Raw genomic sequence first — 22,105 nt, 5'->3', positions numbered from 1 at the left:
GGTACTAGGGAGGGTTAGGCTATGAGAGGGGAGGGTTAGGTAAGAGGAGGGTTAGGCTATGGGAGGAAAGTTAGGCTTAGGGACTAGGGAGAGGGATACGCTATGGAAGGGTTAAGTACTGGGGGTGGGGTTAAGGTTAGGCTATAGGAGGGGAGGATTATGCATTATTGGGTGGGTTAGGCTATGGGAGGTTAGGCACTAGGGGGAGGGTTAGGCACTAGGAAGAGGATAGGTTAGGTACTAGTGGGAGGGTTAGGCACTAGGGGGGGTTAGGGATAGGCACTAGGGGGAGGGATAGGCACTAGGAAGAGGATAGGTTAGGTACTAGTGGGAGAGTTAGGCACTAGGGGGAGGGTTAGGGATAGGCACTAGGGGGAGGGTTAGGCACTAGGAAGAGGATAGATTAAGTACTAGTGGGAGGGTTAGGCACTAGTGGGAGGATAGGTTAGGTACTAGTGGGAGGGTTAGGGATAGGCACTAGGGGGAGGGTTAGGCACTGGGGGGGTTAGGGATAGGCACTAGGGGGTGGGTTAGGCACTAGGGGGAGGGTTAGGGTAGGGAAGGTTAGGGTTAAGCATTGTGGGGAGGGTTAGGATTAGTCATATTGCAGGAAGCCACACAGGATTATCAGCCTGTAGACACCGCCTGCCCCAAAAAGACAGCACTGGAGCTGGTTAGTCACCACTAGACCTTCATGGGCATTTTGCAGACATTCACATCATTCTGGCATTTCATCAGTGTAGACATTAGGACCATGTCGCCATGTTGACAAAATACCACACACTCCCAGTTTAAATGATATCTAATGTCTGTCAGATTACACCAGGGCTGTAACTAAGGGTTAGGACTCTGTGGGCGGCATCATCGCTGCCCCACAGAGAGGCACCCTGGGCACACTCCGGGCAGAGCTGCACTTACCAGCTCCGGGATGGCACAAGGCGTGATACAGTTCTGGTACGGCTCGGGATTATACTATAGCGCCTATCAATACAGTCCACTCTGTTTATCGATCTGAAAAATGTGTTGACTTTCTTTGCTCTTGGTAAAAGCAATTAAACCAAATGTGAACAACAAGACTAGATGTTGCGTATTGTTTTCCTATCCTACTGCACATTCTAACTACAAACACATCAGTCTTGTGATATAAGTTAAGTATATGGGGGGTCATTCCGAGTTGTTCGCTCGTTATATTTTTCTCGCAACGGAGCGATTAGTCGCTAATGCGCATGCGCAATTTCCGCAGTGCGACTGCGCCAAGTAAATTTGCTATGCAGTTAGGTATTTTACTCACGGCATTACGAGGTTTTTTCTTCGTTCTGGTGATCGTAATGTGATTGACAGGAAGTGGGTGTTTCTGGGCGGAAACTGGCCGTTTTATGGGTGTGTGCGAAAAAACGCTACAGTTTCTGGGAAAAACGCGGGAGTGGCTGGAAAAACGGAGGAGTGTCTGGGCGAACGCTGGGTGTGTTTGTGACGTCAAACCAGGAACGAAACTGACTGAACTGATCGCAGTTGCCGAGTAAGTGTGGAGCTACTCAGAAACTGCTAAGAAGTGTCTATTCGCAATTTTGCTAATCTTTCGTCCGCAATTTTGATAAGCTAAGATTCACTCCCAGTAGGCGGCGGCTTAGCGTGTGCAAAGCTGCTAAAAGCAGCTTGCGAGCGAACAACTCGGAATGAGGGCCATGGAGCGTTCTGTGTTTTTGTGTGTGTATCAAATGCTGAAAAGAAAAAAATTACAAGTTAATTGGAGGGTTTGTATTAAAAGTAGGGATAGTTAGACTTCCTGCTGGGGATCCTTATCACTGTGTCTGGAACATACCATTGCGGTTACAATATAGGAAACCGGAACTTTTCATACAAACCCTCCAAAAAGAGCTTAAACATTGTAAAGGCACTTTGAAGTGCATCTAAATCCACAATTGTTTTTAACTTGTAATTTTTTTCTTTTCAGCATTTGATACACACACAAAAACACAGAGCGCTCCATATACTAAACTTATAGTGATTTCAACCAAATGGAGCTGCTAAATTTATAGCACAGAACTTTTTTCTTTTCTATACATCAGTCTTGTGAGCATGGGATTGTAGATTACCTTTGGTTGATGCTCTATTCGGTATGGAGTCTGCTGGAACTGGCGTATTTCTCTAATAATATGTGATATCTATAGGAAAAAAGAAACAACAACAACAGGTTACTTGGGACAGATTAGTTATAACTCTCCAGCAGACCCCTCAGGACAACTTCCATTTACTGTCATGAGAAACCTGTACTGATTAAAACAAACATGACAGCTGAGTAATACCACTTTCATACATACAGTATGACGGAATTTTGCTGCTCAGACCCAGGGTTTTCACTTCAGCAAAATCCCAGGTTTTTGCTGGAAACCCCCTTTCACACTACACCTGAGACCAGGGCTGCCAGGCTGCATACATGTCATACACACAAGTCACAATCATACATACATACATACATATCACACTCATACATACACATACATGTCACACTTATACACACTCAAGCAATCACACACATGGACCACAGCCCAATCCCTGCATCACGGTCCCTGCCCCCTCCCTGTATAACGGACGCTGCCCCTCCCCTGTATCACGGACGCTGCCCCCTCCCTGTATAATGGCCCCTGCCCCTTCCCTGTATCACGGACGCTGCCCCCTCCCTGTATAACGGCCCCTGCCCCTTCCCTGTATCATGGACGCTGCTCCCTCCAGGCAGCCCCGGCAGACCGCACAGCCTATCAGAGTGCGACCTGGGAGTAAAATCCCGGGTCACACCATTCACACTATACCCGAGTTGTCTATCTGGGATGAAAGTCCTGGGAAAAACCCTGGTGAATAGCAGGGGCGGCGACCAAGGAACGCGTTCCCGTGTTGGTGCCTTTCAGACATACAAAAATCCTGGCTTGATGTGTGTTCATGTGAAAGAGGCATAAAAGGTCCAGAGGCGTACTTAGGGTTTTCGGTGCCCAGGGCAAGATGAAGAGTGGCGGTACCCCACCCACCCATAAAATCAACTTCGACGCGCGCCCAAAAAATGGGCGTGACCACGCACCAGAAGGGGCATGGCCACATACCAAAAGGGGCATGGCCACTGAAAATGGGACGTGCCAACACGACTATCACCTACCCCCTGTGTCGCCTCACAGCACACTATCACCTACCCCTTATGTCGTCTCTCAGCACACCTTCATTCAATTTTTGCACATTACGGCAGTAGAGTTCCCTATTTACACGGTACGCAGGCAGAGTCGCCTTTTTACACAGTACACACAGTGCCAGATACATATTACCCCACAGTGCCAGATACACATTGCCCCACAGTGCCAGATACACATTGCCCCACAGTGCCAGATACACATTGCCCTACAGTGCCAGATACATATTACCCCACAGTGCCAGATACACATTGCCTCACAGTGCCAGATACACATTGCCCCACAGTGCCAGATAAATATTACTCCACAGTGCCAGATACACATTACCCCACAGTGCCAGATACACATTGCCCCACAGTGCCAGATACATATTACTCCACAGTGCCAGATACACATTGCCCCACAGTGCCAGATACACATTGCCCCACAGTGCCAGATACACATTGCCCCACAGTGCCAGATACACATTACCCCACAGTGCCAGATACACATTGCCCCACAGTGCCAGATACATATTACTCCACAGTGCCAGATACACATCGCCCCACAGTGCCAGATACATATTACCCCACAGTGCAATACACATTGCCCCACAGTGCCAGATACACATTGCCCCACAGTGCCAGATACACATTGCCCCACAGTGCCAGATACACATTGCCCCACAGTGCCAGATACATATTACTCCACAGTGCCAGATACACATTGCCCCAGTGCCAGATACATATTACTCCACAGTGCCAGATACACATCGCCCCACAGTGCCAGATACATATTACCCCACAGTGCAATACACATTGCCCCACAGTGCCAGATACACATTGCCCCACAGTGCCAGATACACATTGCCCCACAGTGCCAGATACACATTGCCCCACAGTGCCAGATACATATTACTCCACAGTGCCAGATACACATTGCCCCACAGTGCCAGATACATATTACTCCACAGTGCCAGATACACATCGCCCCACAGTGCCAGATACATATTACCCCACAGTGCAATACACATTGCCCCACAGTGCCAGATACACATTGCCCCACAGTGCCAGATACACATTGCCCCACAGTGCCAGATACATATTACTCCACAGTGCCAGATACACATTGCCCCAAAGTGCCAGATACATATTACCCCACAGTGCAATACACATTGCCCCACAGTGGCAGATACACATTGCCCCACAGTGGCAGATACAGGCCCGGCGCTACCCGCTCAGCAAAGGGATGCAGTGCAGGTAGGCGCCGGACTGGAGAGGCGCTCTACCTGCTCTGCATCCCTGCTGCTGCGCCTGTCTCTTCCGCTGCTGCGTCTGTCAATGTGACAGGCACTGGCAGCTTGAAGCCGGAATCTGCAGGGCAGCCTTTACCCTGCAGCAGAACAAATCAGCCACACTTCCCGACCGGAGCTTTCAGGTTTCTTTAAAGGTATTTCTCTGCCGGCAACCTCGCCGCTCTGACCTGCGGAAGCTGTGCAGCTGGAATGACTTTAAGGAGGAGCAGATCTGATTGGTGCGCGCTCGCGTCCGCTGCTCCTGTCCACCCAGCACCCACGCCGCCCTCACCTATGCCGTTCTGATGGGAGACATGATTATCCGGACATCACCAGCCCGGCTAAGCTGGACGCAGGCAGAGGGCGTCGTGGGTGCCGGCTGATTGCCATGGATGAACCCCCTGTAGGCGGACTCCCCCTCCGAGATCCTGCCCGCCTCCAGCCTCAGGAACATCTTCTTCCTTCTGTCTCTGTGCCCGAGCTGCCGACGCTGACATCATCCTCCAGCAGCTGAAAGATAAGCTACTGCCCAGCGGCTGCTGATCGTCAGCAACAGGGTGACAGGTGTACTGGCTGGACACGGCTGACTGCGACTGGCCCTAGGTCTGTATAAGCAGCGTTGCTGGGCACTAGCTAGAGGCTATGGGCAGTATTCCATTTTGAAAGTATTGGTGCCCCCTAGTTTTTTTACCAACTGATGTGGGTATCAGAGGGATATCATTAAAGTGGCCAGGTAGTATGGTATTGTGTGGGATAAAAATCATCTCATTATATTAATAGGTACAGTAAGAAGGGGAAAGGTAGGAGACTGGGGAAGGTTTACATTTGAAATGGGGGTACTATTGTGTGGCCACACCCCTTCCTTGTGAGAAAACACCCCTTTTTTCGACACGCACTGTCCCTTTATAAAATATGTGAGGGCGCAAATTTAGAATTTGCAGGGGGGCGCCAAACACCCTAGCACCGGCCCAGGGGAGATACATATTGCCCCACAGTGCCAGATACACATTACCGCACATAGTGAGATACCCATTGCCCCACACAGTGACAGATACACATAGCCCCAAGATACACATTATACACACTGGAAGCGCTATCCTACCAGTAGCTTTCAGAAGCAAAACACCTCATTCCTCTCAGGCCAGGAACTCCACTGCACTCTCTCAATAGCCCGTTTGCTATTATCAAACCTTTGTCTCTCCTACCATGAGACGACACCCCCTGGCTCTGTATTGGGTGAGTTACAGGAAGTATCTCCCCTCGATGCACAGCAAGTCAGTAGAAGTACAGTAGCTAGCCCAGGAGTAGGCAACCTGTGGCTGTCCAGCTGCTGTCAAACTAAAAATATATGTACCAACAAGGATAAAAATCCCAGAAGTAGACTAAGAGCGCTGCCTCCACCCCCAATTTCTGTAACTATCAATATTGAATATCTATATATTAAATTTCACAATTGATCTTATAACAAATCTTTTTATTAATGAAAAAGATATATTTCTAGACATAAACCAATAAAAATTCATGTACATATACAATGAAAAAAATGCTGCAGCATAAATAAAATACAATACAACTTAATTACACATTTATGACACATCTAAAATCCCTAGAGGCTTGTCGGGTTTCCTAATTCTGTGCTTGAACTAAAAAATGAACCATTCATAGTTCAGCTGAATAATATCCACATTTAATCAGTATGTCCCAGTAAAACGTAAGGAAATAGCTTTTTATTCTTTCTCACATGGGACATTGATTCTGTGATCCCAATCTGTATTAACTTATACTGTAAGTTAGTCTCCAGAATTGTCCCAAGTTCACTTGAACTCCTTTTACTTTATATGTGTGCACACATTTTATTAACTTCACTGGTAATTACCATGTAGACTTTTTATAATATCACCTCCAGTGGTTGAATGCTCTCTGCTGTTACGGTACCTATTTACCAGGTGTAGGGCATAGATGGTTCAATGCTTCCACTCACAGTGCTCAGGCTCCCTCTGCTGGTGACTGCCCGTATTGCAATTTACACTGTGTGCCGAAATCTCATAGCCCCGTAGTGCAGAACGCTGGAAGTGATTCACTCTTGACATAGTCACTCGAAAACACGTTTCTCCGCCTCAATATTCCTTCAGCGGCTTCCTCAGCTCAAATGACCATGTCCTATTTGATGATCCCCTTATATACCATCCATAATTCAGATCTCCCGCGCCGCCATGCGCATGCGCACTGGATCGTGCGTTCCAAGCCTCAATCTGGATCACTTCCTTATATCTCCTTATATCAAACTACACCTCCCAGCATGCTCTGCCACAGTTTTGCTGTTAGGGCATGCTAAAACTGTGGCAATGCATGCTGGAACGTATAGTTCCACAACAGCTGGAGTGCTACAGGCTGCCTACCCCTGACCAAGCCAATATAGCTTAACATTTATGAGAGGAAAATCAGGACAACTAAGGTGTATGGTGAGCCTGCTGCAGAATTTGCTCTGGAAATCTGACTTCTTCAGCCCTAAATTGGAGGGCAAACGCTAAACTTTACTGAAATAAAAGTGTCTGAAGTGACAAGAAAAATAATCAAATATGTTTATTTGCATTAATAGATTAAAAATACTTCAGGAGATTTGTGAAGATAAATGTATGACCATTTAAAACACTGATCTTTTCTAATTATCCATAGTGGGTGAGTCGTAATTTTAGTGACCAAATTTTAAAATAACTGACCATTCGCATTTTTGAAAAATTTACAAGGCCTTCTTCTGTGAAGTTCGGTGTGCCCTCTTCAATGAACGCTAGGTCAGTGAGGTACATTCCTAGGTAGGGTACAGAAGGCGGGTTACAGCTGCAAAACATACAGGACAAGAGAAAAACCAAAATGAAGTTTTAGACATTTGGTCTAGTGCCAACTCTATAAGTACTGTAATACATTTGTTATATACTGTACATCACCCAAATATCTCTGATTTGCCGTAGTTCCAGCTCTAAGTACTGTAATACATTTGTTATATACTGTACATCACCCAAATATCTCGGATTTGCCGTAGTTCCAGCTCTAAGTACTGTAATACATTTGTTATATACTGTACATCACCCAAATATCTCTGATTTGCCGTAGTTCCAGCTCTAAGTACTGTAATACATTTGTTATATACTGTACATCACCCAAATATCTCGGATTTGCCGTAGTTCCAGCTCTAAGTACTGTAATACATTTGTTATATACTGTACATCACCCAAATATCTCTAATTTGCCGTAGTTCTAGCTCTAAGTACTGTAATACATTTGTTATATACTGTACATCACACAAATATCTCGGATTTGCCGTAGTTCTAGCTCTAAGTACTGTAATACATTTGTTATATACTGTACGGCACCCAAATGTCTCTGATTTGCTGTAGTTCCAGCTCTAAGTACTGTAATACATTTGTTATATACTGTACGTCACCCAAATGTCTCTGATTTGCTGTAGTTCCAGCTCTAAGTACTGTAATACGGTGGTCATTCTGAGTTGTTCGCTTGCTGCCGATTTTTGCAGTGCAGCGATTAAGTGAAAAAACGGCAAAAATGCGCATGCACTAAGTACTTTCACACAAAACTTTGTAGATTTACACAAGCTCGAGCGACGTTTTTTCATCGCTCGAGTGATCGTAGTGTGACAATGCCGCCAGCTGGAATCCCGGCAAAACAGGACTATTCCCACTCGTGGGTGTCCACGACACCCATAGAGTGGGAACAGAGCCTGTGGCGAGTGCAGCGAGTCACCGAGCCCGCAATGAGCTTCGCTGGGCTCGCCCCCCCTGCTGGCATTCTAGCAGCTAGGATCCCAGCGTCGGTATGCTTACCGCCGGGATCCCAGCCGCCGGCATCCCATACCCAACGCAATTATAGAAGTACAATATATTCTTGATAAGAATTACCTAAATATTGCAATATATGTGTATACTCACAGATAGCGAGGCACAAAATAACCAATGCAAATTAATACATTTAGTACTGCTACCCAGACGTGTGGTCTGATTCAGAGACATACGCTGATCACACAGCTGCTGTGTCCTTGTACGCAGCGGCTGTGTGATAATATGGTAATATTGCAGGAAGCGTCTTGTATACATAAGGACAGTGCAATAGGAGGAGCCATGCTACCATGACCGTTGTGGCTGTTCAGAACAGTAGGAAGCCAGTGGTCATATACCCTTGGTTTCCTTATGCCTATAATACCACTTAGATGGGGCAGTGGCTGTGTGAATGGGTCTGAGCTGTGAGCCCCAGATATTCTCCCCATCCAACGCCATTAAAATACACAACCACCTGGCCCTGAAGACAGTCCTGGCAGGGCCATCTTAACGTATAGGCCCAATGGGCAGCTGCCCAGGGCCCCATGATACTAGAATGCTGATTGGTGGATGACTGGAGCTATCTACCAATCAGAGTGCTGACAGCCATTCCCTGTGGAGAGACAGTAAGTTATGATTTGTTTTTACATTAATTACCGTGAATGAGTGGGTGATTGCTTGCCCAGGGCCTACAATACTGTGAATGCGGCTTTGCCCCAAGTACTTTGCACCCCCCACCATCAGAGTCTCTGGTTATAAGGTTATCTCAATGTGTACTATTTATTTATTGTGTGCTTGTGCCATTATGTTCTGCAGTTCAAGACAGTTTATCATATAAAATACTGTGATCTCCTTTAGCCAGCAGAGGTAAGGCGTCTGAAACTGGGGCCCATGTCTTCACTGCCGCCAAAGTCCAAATTAAATTGAATCTGCCTGTTACTGTTGTCTCTTCATAAAAATACAACGACAGAACATGATGAATGATTTTTGGGCAATACGGAACTTTGCCAGGTGCAATCAATCCATTGTTATTAAGCATGGCCGGTACGGATGCAGTAGTCCATGCAGAACAACTTTCACCACACGTCACAAAATAAGATGATTACAAAGCAATATTATAATTTCATGTTTGCAATATAAAATGTTTTTGATTAGCATTTACATTTATGCAAAGTTTACAGTATTTCATTACGGCTAATGTTCTGTTTATCTGTTTCACTTATTTCCCCAATGAAACATACTTTTTAAGGGTTTCTCTGAGATTTTTAAATCTCCCTTCAGATGAGACAGTCTTCTGAAGTTTGTCCATAAGTGCTTTAGTCTAAAGAATAAAATAAAATAAAATGATATGTTAGACTCATGGTTATATCCACTACCTTATGTATCTACTGTTCTTCACACCTCTTAGACTATAAGCTTATTTGGGCATAGCCATCTTTGCCTTCTACTTTTTTTATGTTATTTATTTGAAACACGATCCTCAGAATATACAGCAGTACATAGGGCCTAATTCAGGGGGTAATTCCAAGTTGATCGCAGCAGAATTTTTTTTTTAGCAGTTGGGCAAAACCATGTGCACTGAAGGGGAGGCAGATATAACATGTGCAGAAAGAGTTAGATTTGGGTGGGTTATTTTGTTTCTGTGCAGGGTAAATACTGGCTGCTTTATTTTTACACTGCAAATTAGATTGCAGATTGAACACACCACACCCAAATCTAAGGGGCCCTACTCACTGGCCGACCCGCCGCCGAGCTGCCCGACGGCGGATACGGCCGACGAGCGACCCGGCGGCGGGGGGGCAGTGACGGGGGGAGTGAAGTTTCTTCACTCCCCCCGTCACGCGGCTGCATTGAAGTGCAGGCAAATATGGACGAGATCGTCCATATTGGCCTGCATGCACAGCCGACGGGAGACCAGCGATGAACGAGCGCGGGGCCGCGTATCGTTCATCGCTGGAGTCTCCACACTGAAAGATATGAACGAGTTCTCGTTCATTTATGAACGAGATCGTTCATATCTTTCAAAAAATCGGCCAGTGTGTAGGGCCTATAACTCTCTCTGCACATGTTAAATCTGCCTCCCCTGCAGTGCGGGTGTGGTATGGTATGCCGGCGGTCGGGCTCCCGGCGACCAGCATACCGGCACTGGGAGCCCGACCGCCGGCTTACCGACAGTGTGGCGAGCGCAAATGAGCCCCTTGCGGGCACGGTGGCGCATTTTATTCTCCCTCCAGGGGGGTCGTGGACCCCCACGAGGGAGAATTTGTTAGCTAATGGACAAAACCATGTGCACTGCAGGGGAGGGGGCAGATATAACATGTGCAGAGAGAGTTAGATTTGGGTGGGGTGTGTTCAAACTGAAATCTAAATTGCAGTGTAAAAATAAAGCAGACAGTATTTACCCTGTACAGAACCAAAACAATCCACCCAAATCTAACTCTCTCTGCACATGTTATATCTGCACGGGTGGTATTCATGTGACCGGCGGTCAGCTGACCGACAGTCACATGACCTCCTCCACCATCCCGACGGCTCACTATCCCGATGGTCAGCATGCCGACCAACAGGGACTATTTTCACTCGTGGGTGTCCACGACACCCATAGAGTGGGAATAGAACCCGTGGCCACCGCAGGTCGCCACCGAGCCCGCAAGGGGCTTGATGCACTCGCCCCTCCCCGCCGGGATCCCGGCGTCGGTAAGCTGACCTGCGGTCTCCTGACCGCCGGTCAGCCGTACTACATCCATCTGCACCACCTGCAGTGCACATGGGTGGTCATTCCGAGTTGATCGCTAGCTGCATTCGTTCGCGGTGCAGCGATGAGGCAAAAAAATGGCACTTCTGCGCATGCGGCGCACGTGCAACGTACTATTACAACGGCCGATGTAGTTTTGCACAGGGTCTAGCGAAGCTTTTCAGTCGCACTGCTGGCCGCAGAGTGATTGACATGAAGTGGGCGTTTCTGGGTGTCAACTGACCGTTTTCAGGGAGTGTTCGAAAAAACGCACGCGCGCCAGGAAAAAACGCAGGCATGGCTGGCGAACGCAGGGCGTGTTTGTGACGTCAAAACAGGAACTGAATAGTCTGAAGTGATCGCAAGCGAGGAGTAGGTTTTGAGCTACTCTAACACTGCACAAAAAAAACTTTGTCGCCGCTCTGCGATCCATTTGTTCGCACTTCTGCTAAGCTAAAATACACTCCCAGTGGGAGGCGGCATAGCATTTGCACGGCTGCTAAAAACTGCTAGCGAGCGAACAACTCAGAACGACCCCCATGGTTTTTTCCATTAGCTAACAAATTCGCTGCTGCGATCAGATTTGAATTAGGCTCATAATCTTTTGGTGCTTTATAAACAATAATAACATCCATCCATTTTAATGAAAACAATCACGCAATTTCTATATATTTTATTTAGTAAATACGCATCTCCTCAACAACTACTACTTGGACCCACGTGGGCCCAATGATAAACCTCTCACCTATCTCACCTATGTCAAAGCCTACAGTCCTGCAATGCTCCGGCCTGCAGACAGAAAATAAACTCATATACTTATCTTGCAATTTGTAAACAGCTGTTTGTTGTTCCAGACTACCAATGGGGATCCTTGTGCCTCTTCCACAAATCACCAAGTTACAGATATGTCCTCATACATCTTTGTTACAGTCATGCCAAACAGCCCCTCTTTTCACGCCAGGTCACGTGAGAAACTTTTAGCATCTGGCGTCTTTTTTTCAGAAAATGTGTCTTAAGGTGGGTACACACTGATAGATATATCTGCCGATCAATTGATTGGCAGATAAATCTATGGACGGATCGGGCAGTGTGTTGAGCATACACACTGCCCGATCCGTCAGGGACTGACGTCATGAACTGGGCAGACGTGTACACACGCCCACCCAGTTCAGCTGTCAATCGCCGCCGGCTGCCGCAGCATGTATGCGGGCGGTCAGCCGCCCGCCCGTACACACACAGCGACACGCCAATATATCGGTAGATAAATTGGCCGTCGGCTGTGCTGCGGGGCCGACGCAATATGTCTGTGAACGACGGAGTTCACAGGCATATCGCCCGTACACACTGGCTGACGGACCCGCGATATATCGGCCGTTCAAGAGAACGGCCGATATATCGGCCAGTGTGTACCAACCTTTAGTCACAATGCAATACAACTAGGACACACGAGGAGACTGTGCTGATAAATTTGATATGAAAGAGGTAGCAAATTTGATATGACAATTGTATATCTGTGTGCGACTGAGTCTGTATACGAAGTGCTACAATGTAGCAGCCGCAGCTTTTTCCAATACAAGTTCTGTTCTGCTCCGTGTACAGACTCAGTCACACACAGTATACAAGTGTCATATATCAGATTCATCAGAATAGTCTCCTTGTGTGTCCTAGTCATATTGCATAATAATTAAGATGCATTTTCGTCAAAAAAGATGGCCAACGCTAGCAGAGTTGCATGGGACCTGATGGCTCACTCACGCCAGGCATCTTGTGAAGCATGGCATATTGCGGCTAGATGTATGAGGACACATCTGTACCAGGATATTATTGTGTGTTCCAATTCAAACCGCTTCTTCTGCTGCATAACACAACTCTGAGACTGACAAATAACGTATGTATATGTGTGTATGTATATAGACAGAGCTATTCCAGGGGTCACAGGAGTACAAAGGAAGCATAACCACGCCCACTCTGAACACAGTATGCACCATACAAACATTGTCCACAATGGGGTATAGTCCCGCCCCCTTAGGAGGCTACACCCCAAAAATACCAGGGCCCGCATGATGTCTTGTTTGCCCTATACCTGAATACTGCATATAGCCCTTGCCAGCGGTAGCTTCTTACTTGTTTTGAAACTTTGGCCCAAGTCTTCTTGAGTCTGTATATTGCACTTCTGTTCAAGGCTGAGGTTATCTCCAGCACCCCATTGTAGTTGTGCATGCAGCGGCAGATATCCGCCACCACCACCCACTTCTCGATTGAGCAGGCTCGGGAGGTAATATCGGGGTGGCTCATGATTTCTGAGGCAACAAGGTTACTCATCTATAGAAGAAATGCGGCAAATATTAGAAAATGACTTGTTATATGCAGAGGAAGAAATACAATAGTTGTCATGGGCAGATTATAGCCTTTCCATAGCCTCAGCACCCGATATATGTCCTAACTGGCACAGCTTGGCCTGACGTCCACACCCAGAAGCATATCTACATCAAGCATATGAAAGACAGTGGACAGTCACATTTACCTGCAGTCCCGACTGACATACAGACATCCTGGAGCCGGTGCAGAGTCGCATGCTAGTCTGCTGTAGTTACACAAGTATTACATGCACGGAACTACTAACTGTGGATATTTACCGGTACACAGAGTTCTACACATCTCTGCGGTTGGGCCGCCCCTATCCGTACGCTTGGTTTCATAGCCTTGGATATTATCAGTGCACACTGGCACCAGCCCAAAAGATACATCTGAGTACATGGGTACACATAAGTCTGCATAACCCTCCACACGTCCTCACTAAACTTTGCCAATGTGCACCGCCCCATTACCACCCAGTTACGCCCTCTCAACCCAAAGTGTAACTGCGACTGAATTGCTTTCTGCTCGGAATGGCCTCTAGTGGTGTACCCTAAACTACCAGGGGGAAATGTAAGAAGAGGCGGTAAGTGACAAATGCGCTATAACCAGCACTATATGGCACATACTGTACAATGAACCTCGGCATGTATGAAAGCAGATAACGCAGAGAAAAATCACTTGTCTGCACATTATCTGAAAACATCTAACAATTTCGCTGTCACCAAACTATTGGTAACCCACCAGTGTTCCTCTACGAAACTGTTTAAAAACAGTCAAGAATTATTTGAATTGTTTTTAATTAGGCTAGACATGAGAATGTCAACATAAATCAAAATATCGACATCAGAATGTCAATATGTTTAGAATATCGACAGCATGTTAATATCCACATTATCGACATGCTCAAAATGTCGATAGTAACAATGGCGATACATGTAATTAGGGTTAGGCTGCAGTTAGGGTTAGTTTTAAGCTAAATAGTACTATCGACATTCTGACCAAGAACACAATTGTAGACATGGTGTCACAATTTGAACGGAACATGGTCAGCATCCTGACCGCCAGAATGCCAACAGTAAGTACTGGGGTTAGGGTTAGGCACTAGGGGAAAGGTATGGATTAGGCTGTGGAGGAAGGAGACGTTTAGAGTTAGGCTGCGGGAGAGGATGGGTAGGGTTAGGCTGCAGGAGAGGATGGATAGAGCTAGGCTGCGGTAGGGGATGGTTAGGGTTAGGCTGCAGGAGAGGATGGGTAGAGCTAGGCTGCGGTAGGGGATGGTTAGGGTTAGGCTGCAGGAGGGGATGGGTAGGGTTAGGCTGCAGGAAAGGTGGGTTAGTGTTAGGCTGCAGGAGGGGATGGGTAGAGTTAGGCTGCTGGAGGGGATGGGTAGGGTTAGGCTGCAGGAGGGGATGGGTAGGGTTAGGCTCCAGGAGGGGATGGGTAGGGTTAGGCTGCAGGAGGGGATGGGTAGGGTTAGGCTCCAGGAGGGGATGGGTAGGGTTAGGCTGCAGGAGGGGTGGGTTAGGGTTAGGCTGCAGGAGGGATGGGTTAGAGTTAGGCTGCAGGAGGGGATGGGTAGGGTTAGGCTGCAGGAGGGGTGGGTTAGGGTTAGGCTGCAGGAGGGATGGGTTAGAGTTAGGCTGCAGGAGGGGATGGGTAGGGTTAGGCTGCAGGAAGGGTGAGTTAGGGTTAGGCTGCAGGAGGGATGGGTTAAAGTTAGGCTGCAGGAGGGGATGGGTAGGGTTAGGCTGCAGGAGGGGATGAGTAGGGTTAGGATGCGGGAGAGGATGGGTAGGGTTAGGGTGCATGAGAGGATGGGTAGAGCTAGGCTGCGGTAGGGGATGGTTAGGGTTAGGCTGCAGGAGGGGATGGGTAGGGTTAGGCTGCGGTAGGAGATGGTTAGGGTTAGGCTGCAGGAGGGGATGGGTAGGGTTAGGCTGCAGGAAGGGTGAGTTAGGGTTAGGCTGCAGGAGGGGATGGGTAGGGTTAGGCTGCGGGAGAGGATGGGTAGGGTTAGGCTGCAGGAAAGGATGGGTAGAGCTAGGCTGCGGTAGGGGATGGTTAGGGCTAGGCTGCAGGAGGGGATGGGTAGGGTTAGGCTGCAGGAAAGGTGGGTTAGGGTTAGGCTGCAGGAGGGGTCGGTTAGGCTGCAGGAGGGCTGGGTTAGAGTTAGGCTGCAGGAGGGGATGGGTAGGGTTAGGCTGCAGGAGGGGTCGGTTGGGCTGCAGGAGGGATGGGTTAGAGTTAGGCTGCAGGAGGGGATGGGTAGGGTTAGGCTGCAGGAGGGGTCGGTTAGGCTGCAGAAGGGATGGGTTAGAGTTAGGCTGCAGGAGGGCATGGGTAGGGTTAGGCTGCAGGAAGGGTGAGTTAGGCACCATCGGGGAGGATTAGAGTTAGGCTGCAGTGGGTTGGGGGGTTTAGGATTAGGCTGCTAAAAGGGAGGGTTGAGGGGTAGGGTAAACATACTTTTCTTCCTGTCAGAATTCTAACCATTGGGATGACTGACGGCATCCCGAACACCGGCATATCAGCCCCAACCCGTAAACACAGGACAGGGGTTCAACAGGTATGTGACAGGAAGATGTGTGGGGCATTACTAGTATTAGTATTAACTGCAACATGGTGACTAGACGACAGAGGTTCAGCAGGTAAATTACATCTTTGTATCAACTTTAAAGCTGACCTCCATGCCAAACATCAGGAAGAGCACCACCAGCAGCAGGTTCTTGTGCATGATATCTGGTCGGGCAGCATCTGCCGCCAGTTCTCTGTCATCTGGCTTCCCCTGTGCGATTTTCCACAGAGACACCCTGCGGGCAGGAAGGACGCTCACTCCGGTCCCTCCAACTCCAGTCCCCCATTGCTGGCCAGGCTCACGTTCACCCCTCCATACAGCCATCCTTTGGTCTGCAGCACACCTCTGCTCCGGCTTGGGTGTCTCAAGTCAATCAGGCCAGGAGGGGGAGCATCCCGTACGGAGGGGCCAGAGAAGGCGAAGCAGGGCCGGATTAAGTCTTTGGGTGGCCCGGGGCACTTGAGATATGAGGGCCTCTCCCTCACATCAGTACCACACCACTGGCTGTGACCACTGTGCCACCTCCCCATTTGCAGGATATATATATATATATATATATATATATATAAAACCAGCTCCATGAGTCTGGCACTCACAAATGGTGACAGGTATACTTGCTACGGTGCCCTCATAGGGTTGGTAGCCCCAATATATGCATAGAGTTGACAGTTTGCACTCTGCAGACTTGTTAACAGTTTAAAAACGTCCTTTATTCCTACATTTCGGGCTTGCATCCGTCGTCAGGCACAATATTTTGATTGATAATGGGCGCAAGGCCGAAACATAGGATGTCTGCAGAGTGCAAGCAGTCATCTTTATGTATATATATATATATATATATATATATATTCTATTATGTGTACTATATGTCCCCATGCCTTCCTAATACACACACACACACACACACACACACACACACACACACACACACACACACACACACACACACACAGTATATATATATATATATATATGTGTGTGTGTGTGTGTGTGTGTGTGTGTGTCTGTAAGGTCTGTCCAAGTCCGTATGTGTGTATGTGTATGTATATATATATATATATATATATATATACACAGTGGGAATCCCTGCACTCTCACATAATACAGACAACTACTGGGGTGCCAATCAGAGTCCAATCTCGTAAAGGATTGGGCCCATAGTACAACATGCAGTATCTCCACTATGTGGAAAAGTCAGCACTCTCCAGATTAAATTTTCAAAAATCAAAAAAGTGAATATTTATTATAAAGTCTATCTCACAGTTTTCCAGGAAATGTCCAACGTTTCGGTCCACACCGGGACCTTTTTCAAGGTATACAACAACAAAACATCCAGTACAGCAGTGTAGCATAAGTCAAATCAAGTAGGGAAACTGGAGCACCGAATGAGCCTCACAGGCCCCTATTGTATACCCTAGAATTGGCGCCATTCCCGCCTCCAAAATGACTGGGGGCGTGGTGGAACGCAAAACATCACTTCCGGTAACACCGGAAGTGAGTCGTGCTATATTAATCAAATATACAGACTCTTTAAATGTCTTTGTATACCCTTGGTTTGGAGCAGAATGCTCACAAGTAGCCGGGTTCCAAGGGGAAGCTACTCTCGGTAGCACCCTCGCGCCGGGGCCGGGAGATGCGCCCGGCGGAACGCATGCTGGAACGCAGGCGTCACTTCCGGTATTGACTGAGATATTATTTTATAAACGTTTCATAGATGACATTTTTTTAATATGGAAAGGTAGCAAAGACACATTTAACCAGATGGTGAGCTCCTTGAATGGTCTTGATAGCCCGGTTAAATTCACCTGTCAGAGTGACCCGCATAGCATCAATTTTTTGGACATAACTGTCACCTTGGCTGAGGGCCGTATTATCACTAGTCTGTATAGAAAACCCACAGACAGAAATACTCTGCTACTCTCTAGTAGCCAACATCCACCAGCCTTAAAAAACAACCTCCCAGTTTCGCAATTCCTCAGGGTGATGCGGAACAATTCAGAAAAGGACACCATGGAGAGCCAGCTATCCGAGATGACCACGCGATTTATACAACGAGGCTACAAGAAGGAAATAGTATCCGGGTGCCTGTTGAAAGCCAGGAAGAAGTCTGCCGAGCCGACCACCAACACACAGGGTACAGCAACTGCAAATCGGATGGTATTTACTACCACATACAGTAATCAATCAAACAAGATCGCCAGGTCCATCTGTAGACATTGGCCGATCCTCACAACAGATGACCACCTTAAACTGAAAAAAAGTACTCCCCCGATGATGGCCTATCGCAGAGCATCAAACCTGAAACAGCTACTGATGAGACCCTTGATTGAACACAGTCCCTCCACGACACATACATGGCTTCATGAACAACGCCCAGGTTGCTTCAAGTGTACAGACTGCACCACCTGCAGAGGTATGCTCACAGGATCATCTTTTCCGCATCCCCATTCTGGACGTCCAATAGCGATTAAATACAGACTACACTGTTTGATGGACCACCTCATCTATATCCTAACCTGCCCGTGTGGACTCTACTATGTTGGGATGACCTCCAGGCGATTCAGAGATAGGATGGCCAACCACAGAACCTCCATCCACCAAGCAATCACAACTGGCACAGCGACATTGCCAGTAGCCCGACATTTTATGACATCACGACATCAGGTATCGGACCTCAGATCGAAGCTTATAGAATGGATAACCCCACCACCTAGAGGGGGAGACCGTACCCTGCTGCTCAAGAAGAGAGAAAGCTCATGGATTTACAGATTGGACACTATTGCCCCTAGGGGCATGAATGAAAATAATCCGTTGTCAATTTTTCTGAAATAACCTTGAACCTTAATGTTAATTAATACCCTATTCAGTGTACCCTTGTGAACACACATTATGTTATCAGTATGTTTAGTATGATTAGTTTAACATCACTGTTGTAATTATGTGCACTTTTCTGCTATAGCACTATACACGCAAGTTTTAACCTGAAGTGATCTCACAGGTCTCTATATATACCCTATCCATATTGACCCTACTGAGAGACCCATTATTAATGGGTAAACACATATGGACCCTTAGCCCACTGCCTATTTAAGAAGTAAATGCAATCTGGACATTTACTCATGTTATACACAGTATGATACAGCCCGCTTCCGGTATCGCCGGAAATAATGTCTGCGGTCCACTATGGACCCTCTTTAGCTGAATGTAAATGGCGTCACTTTAATATTATATATTACCCTTTGTTGCGTACCCTATTACAGGTCTGCTTATGATGCCCTATTCAGACTAGTTAAACTCCGCTGTCCGGCTGCTGGCGCGGCTCACTTCCGGTCAATACCGGAAGTGACGCCTGCGTTCCAGCATGCGTTCTGCCGGGCGCATCTCCCGGCCCCGGCGCGAGGGTGCTACCGAGAGTAGCTCCCCCTTGGAACCCGGCTACTTGTGAGCATTCTGCTCCAAACCAAGGGTATACAAAGACATTTAAAGAGTCTGTATATTTTATTAATATAGCGCGACTCACTTCCGGTGTTACCGGAAGTGATGTTTTGCGTTCCACCATGCCCCCAGTCATTTTGGAGGCGGGAATGGCGCCAATTCTAGGGTATACAATAGGGGCCTGTGAGGCTCATTCGGTGCTCCAGTTTCCCTACTTGATTTGACTTATACTACACTGCTGTACTGGATGTTTTGTTGCTGTATACCTTGAAAAAGGTCCCGGTGTGGACCGAAACGTTGGACATTTCCTGGAAAACTGTGAGATAGACTTTATAATAAATATTCGCTTTTTTGATTTTTGAAAATTTAATCTGGAGAGTGCTGTCTTTTCCACATAGTGGAGATACTGCATGTTTTATATATATATATATATATATATATATATATATATAAAATAGGATTTTGATACCTACCGGTAAATTCTTTTCTCCTAGTCCGTAGAGGATGCTGGGGACCACATCAAGACCATGGGGTATAGACGGGATCCGCAGGAGACATGGGCACTCTTAAGACTTTTCATTGGGAGCGAACTGGCTCCTCCCTCTATGCCCCTCCTCCAGACCTCAGTTATAGGGACTGTGCCCAGGGAGACGGACATTTCGAGGAAAGGACTTACTTTAATACTAGCAGTGAGATACATACCAACTCACACCCTCAACCATGCCGCACACATGGCATTCGACATAACACATGCCAACAGGCATGAAACAATTGCAGCAACATGCTGAAACTAAGATAACACAACTTGTGTAACCCGAATAACTAAACTGCAGGTAAAGTACGCACTGGGACGGGCGTCCAGCATCCTCTACGGACTAGGAGAAAAGGATTTACCGGTAGGTATCAAAATCCTATTTTCTCATACGCCCTAGAGGATGCTGGGGACCACATCAAGACCATGGGGTTTATACCAAAGCTCCAGTGCGGGCGGGAGAGTGCGGATGACCCTGCAGCACCGATTGACTAAACTTTAGGTCTTCATCTGCCAAGGTGTCAAACTTGTAGAACTTAGCAAATGTGTTTGACCCTGACCAAGTAGCTGCTCGGCACAGTTGTAATGCCAAGACCCCCCGGGCAGCCGCCCAGGATGAGCCCACCTTCCTAGTGGAATGGGTCTTCACCGACATCGGTAACGGCAATCCAGCCGTAGTATGAGCTTGCTGAATCGGATTTCTGATCCACCGTGCAATAGTCTGCTTGGAAGCAGGACACCCAATCTTGTTGTGAGCATACAGGACAAACAGGGCCTCTGTTTTCCGTATATGAGCCGTTCTAGCAACATAGATTTTCAAAGCTCTAACCACATCTAGAGATTTTGATTCAGTGAATGTATCAGTAACTACTGGCATTACAATAGGTTGGTTTATGTGAAAAGATGAAACCACCTTAGGAAGAAAATGTTGTTGAGTTCTCAACTCTGCCCTATCTTCACGGAAGATCAGGTAAGGGCTCTTGTGAGACAAGGCCCCCAATTCAGACACCCGTCTTGCAGATGCCAAAGCCAAAAGCATCACCACTTTCCAAGTGAGAAACTTCAACTCTATCTTTTGTAGAGGCTCAAACCAATCCGATTGAAGGAACTGCAATACCACGTTAAGGTCCCATGGTGCCACTGGAGGCATGAATGGAGGCTGGATGTGCAGAACCCCTTTCACGAAGGTCTGAACCTCTGGAAGAGAGGCCAATTGTTTTTGGAAGAACACTGACAAGACCGAAATCTGGACCTTGATTGATCCCAATCGGAGGCCCGCCTCCACACCATCCTGTAAAAAATGGAGGAAACGCCCTAAGTGAAACTCTTCCGTAGGAGCTTTCTTGGATTCACACAAAGACACATATTTTCTCCAAATACGGTGGTAATGTTTCAACGTTACTCCCTTTCTGGCCTGAATAAGGGTGGGGATGACTTCCTTAGGAATACCCTTCCTGGCTAGGATCCGGCACTCAACAGCCATGCCGTCAAACGTAGCCGCGGTAAGTCTTGGTACACGCACGGCCCCTGCTGCAGCAGGTCCTCGCAAGGAGGAAGAGGCCGAGGATCTTCTATGAGCAACTGCTGAAGATCTGGGTACCAAGCCCTCCTTGGCCAGTCTGGGGCAATGAAGATTGCGCAAACCCTTGTTTTTCTTATGATCCTGAGTACTTTTGGGATCAGCGGAAGTGGAGGGAAGACATACATCGACCGGAATACCCACTGGGCCACCAGTGCATCCACTGCTATTGGAACAATATCTCTGAAGCATCTTCTGGAGACGAGATGATATCATGTCTACTTGAGGAACTCCCCAGAGACTTGTCACCTCTGCGAAGACTTCTTGGTGGAGGCCCCACTCTCCTGGATGGAGATCGTGTCTGCTGAGGAAGTCTGCTTCCCTGTTGTCTACCCCCAGAATAAATATTGCCGACAGAGCTTGTAGATGTTTTTCTGCCCAGCGGAGGATTTTTGTCGCCTCTGCCATTGCCGCTCTGCTTTTCGTTCCGCCCTGTTTATGTATGCGACTGCTGTTACATTGTCTGCCTGGATATGCACGGGACGGTCTTGAAGATGTACCGCTTGTTGAAGGCCGTTGTAAATGGCTCTTAGCTCCAGCACGTTTATGTGAAGGCAGGCTTCCTGATGTGACCAACGTCCTTGGAAGTTCACTCCCCGAGAGACTGCTCCCC

The 22,105-nt window shown here is 47.5% G+C and overlaps 1 protein-coding gene across 3 annotated transcripts in view; it reads right to left on the bottom strand.

Moving 5' to 3' along the window:
* Positions 1 to 22,105, bottom strand: part of RASGRF2 (Ras protein specific guanine nucleotide releasing factor 2) — a 664,746-nt gene that overhangs the window by 5,316 nt on the left and 637,325 nt on the right. For all 3 annotated transcript variants that reach the window (XM_063963919.1, XM_063963920.1, XM_063963921.1), the window contains 4 exons: positions 13,138 to 13,335; positions 9,521 to 9,600; positions 7,170 to 7,287; positions 2,097 to 2,165 (listed from right to left, as the gene is read on the bottom strand). In XM_063963919.1, the coding sequence (XP_063819989.1) occupies positions 2,097 to 2,165; positions 7,170 to 7,287; positions 9,521 to 9,600; positions 13,138 to 13,335 (465 nt within the window). The remainder of the gene's footprint in view (positions 1 to 2,096; positions 2,166 to 7,169; positions 7,288 to 9,520; positions 9,601 to 13,137; positions 13,336 to 22,105) is intronic.

The sequence above is a fragment of the Pseudophryne corroboree genome, chromosome 1 (genome assembly GCF_028390025.1).
Source record: "Pseudophryne corroboree isolate aPseCor3 chromosome 1, aPseCor3.hap2, whole genome shotgun sequence".
NCBI classification, from domain to species: Eukaryota; Metazoa; Chordata; class Amphibia; order Anura; family Myobatrachidae; genus Pseudophryne; species Pseudophryne corroboree.
The sequence above is the reverse complement of the archived record's forward strand: the minus strand, read 5'-3'. Positions and strand labels throughout refer to the sequence as shown.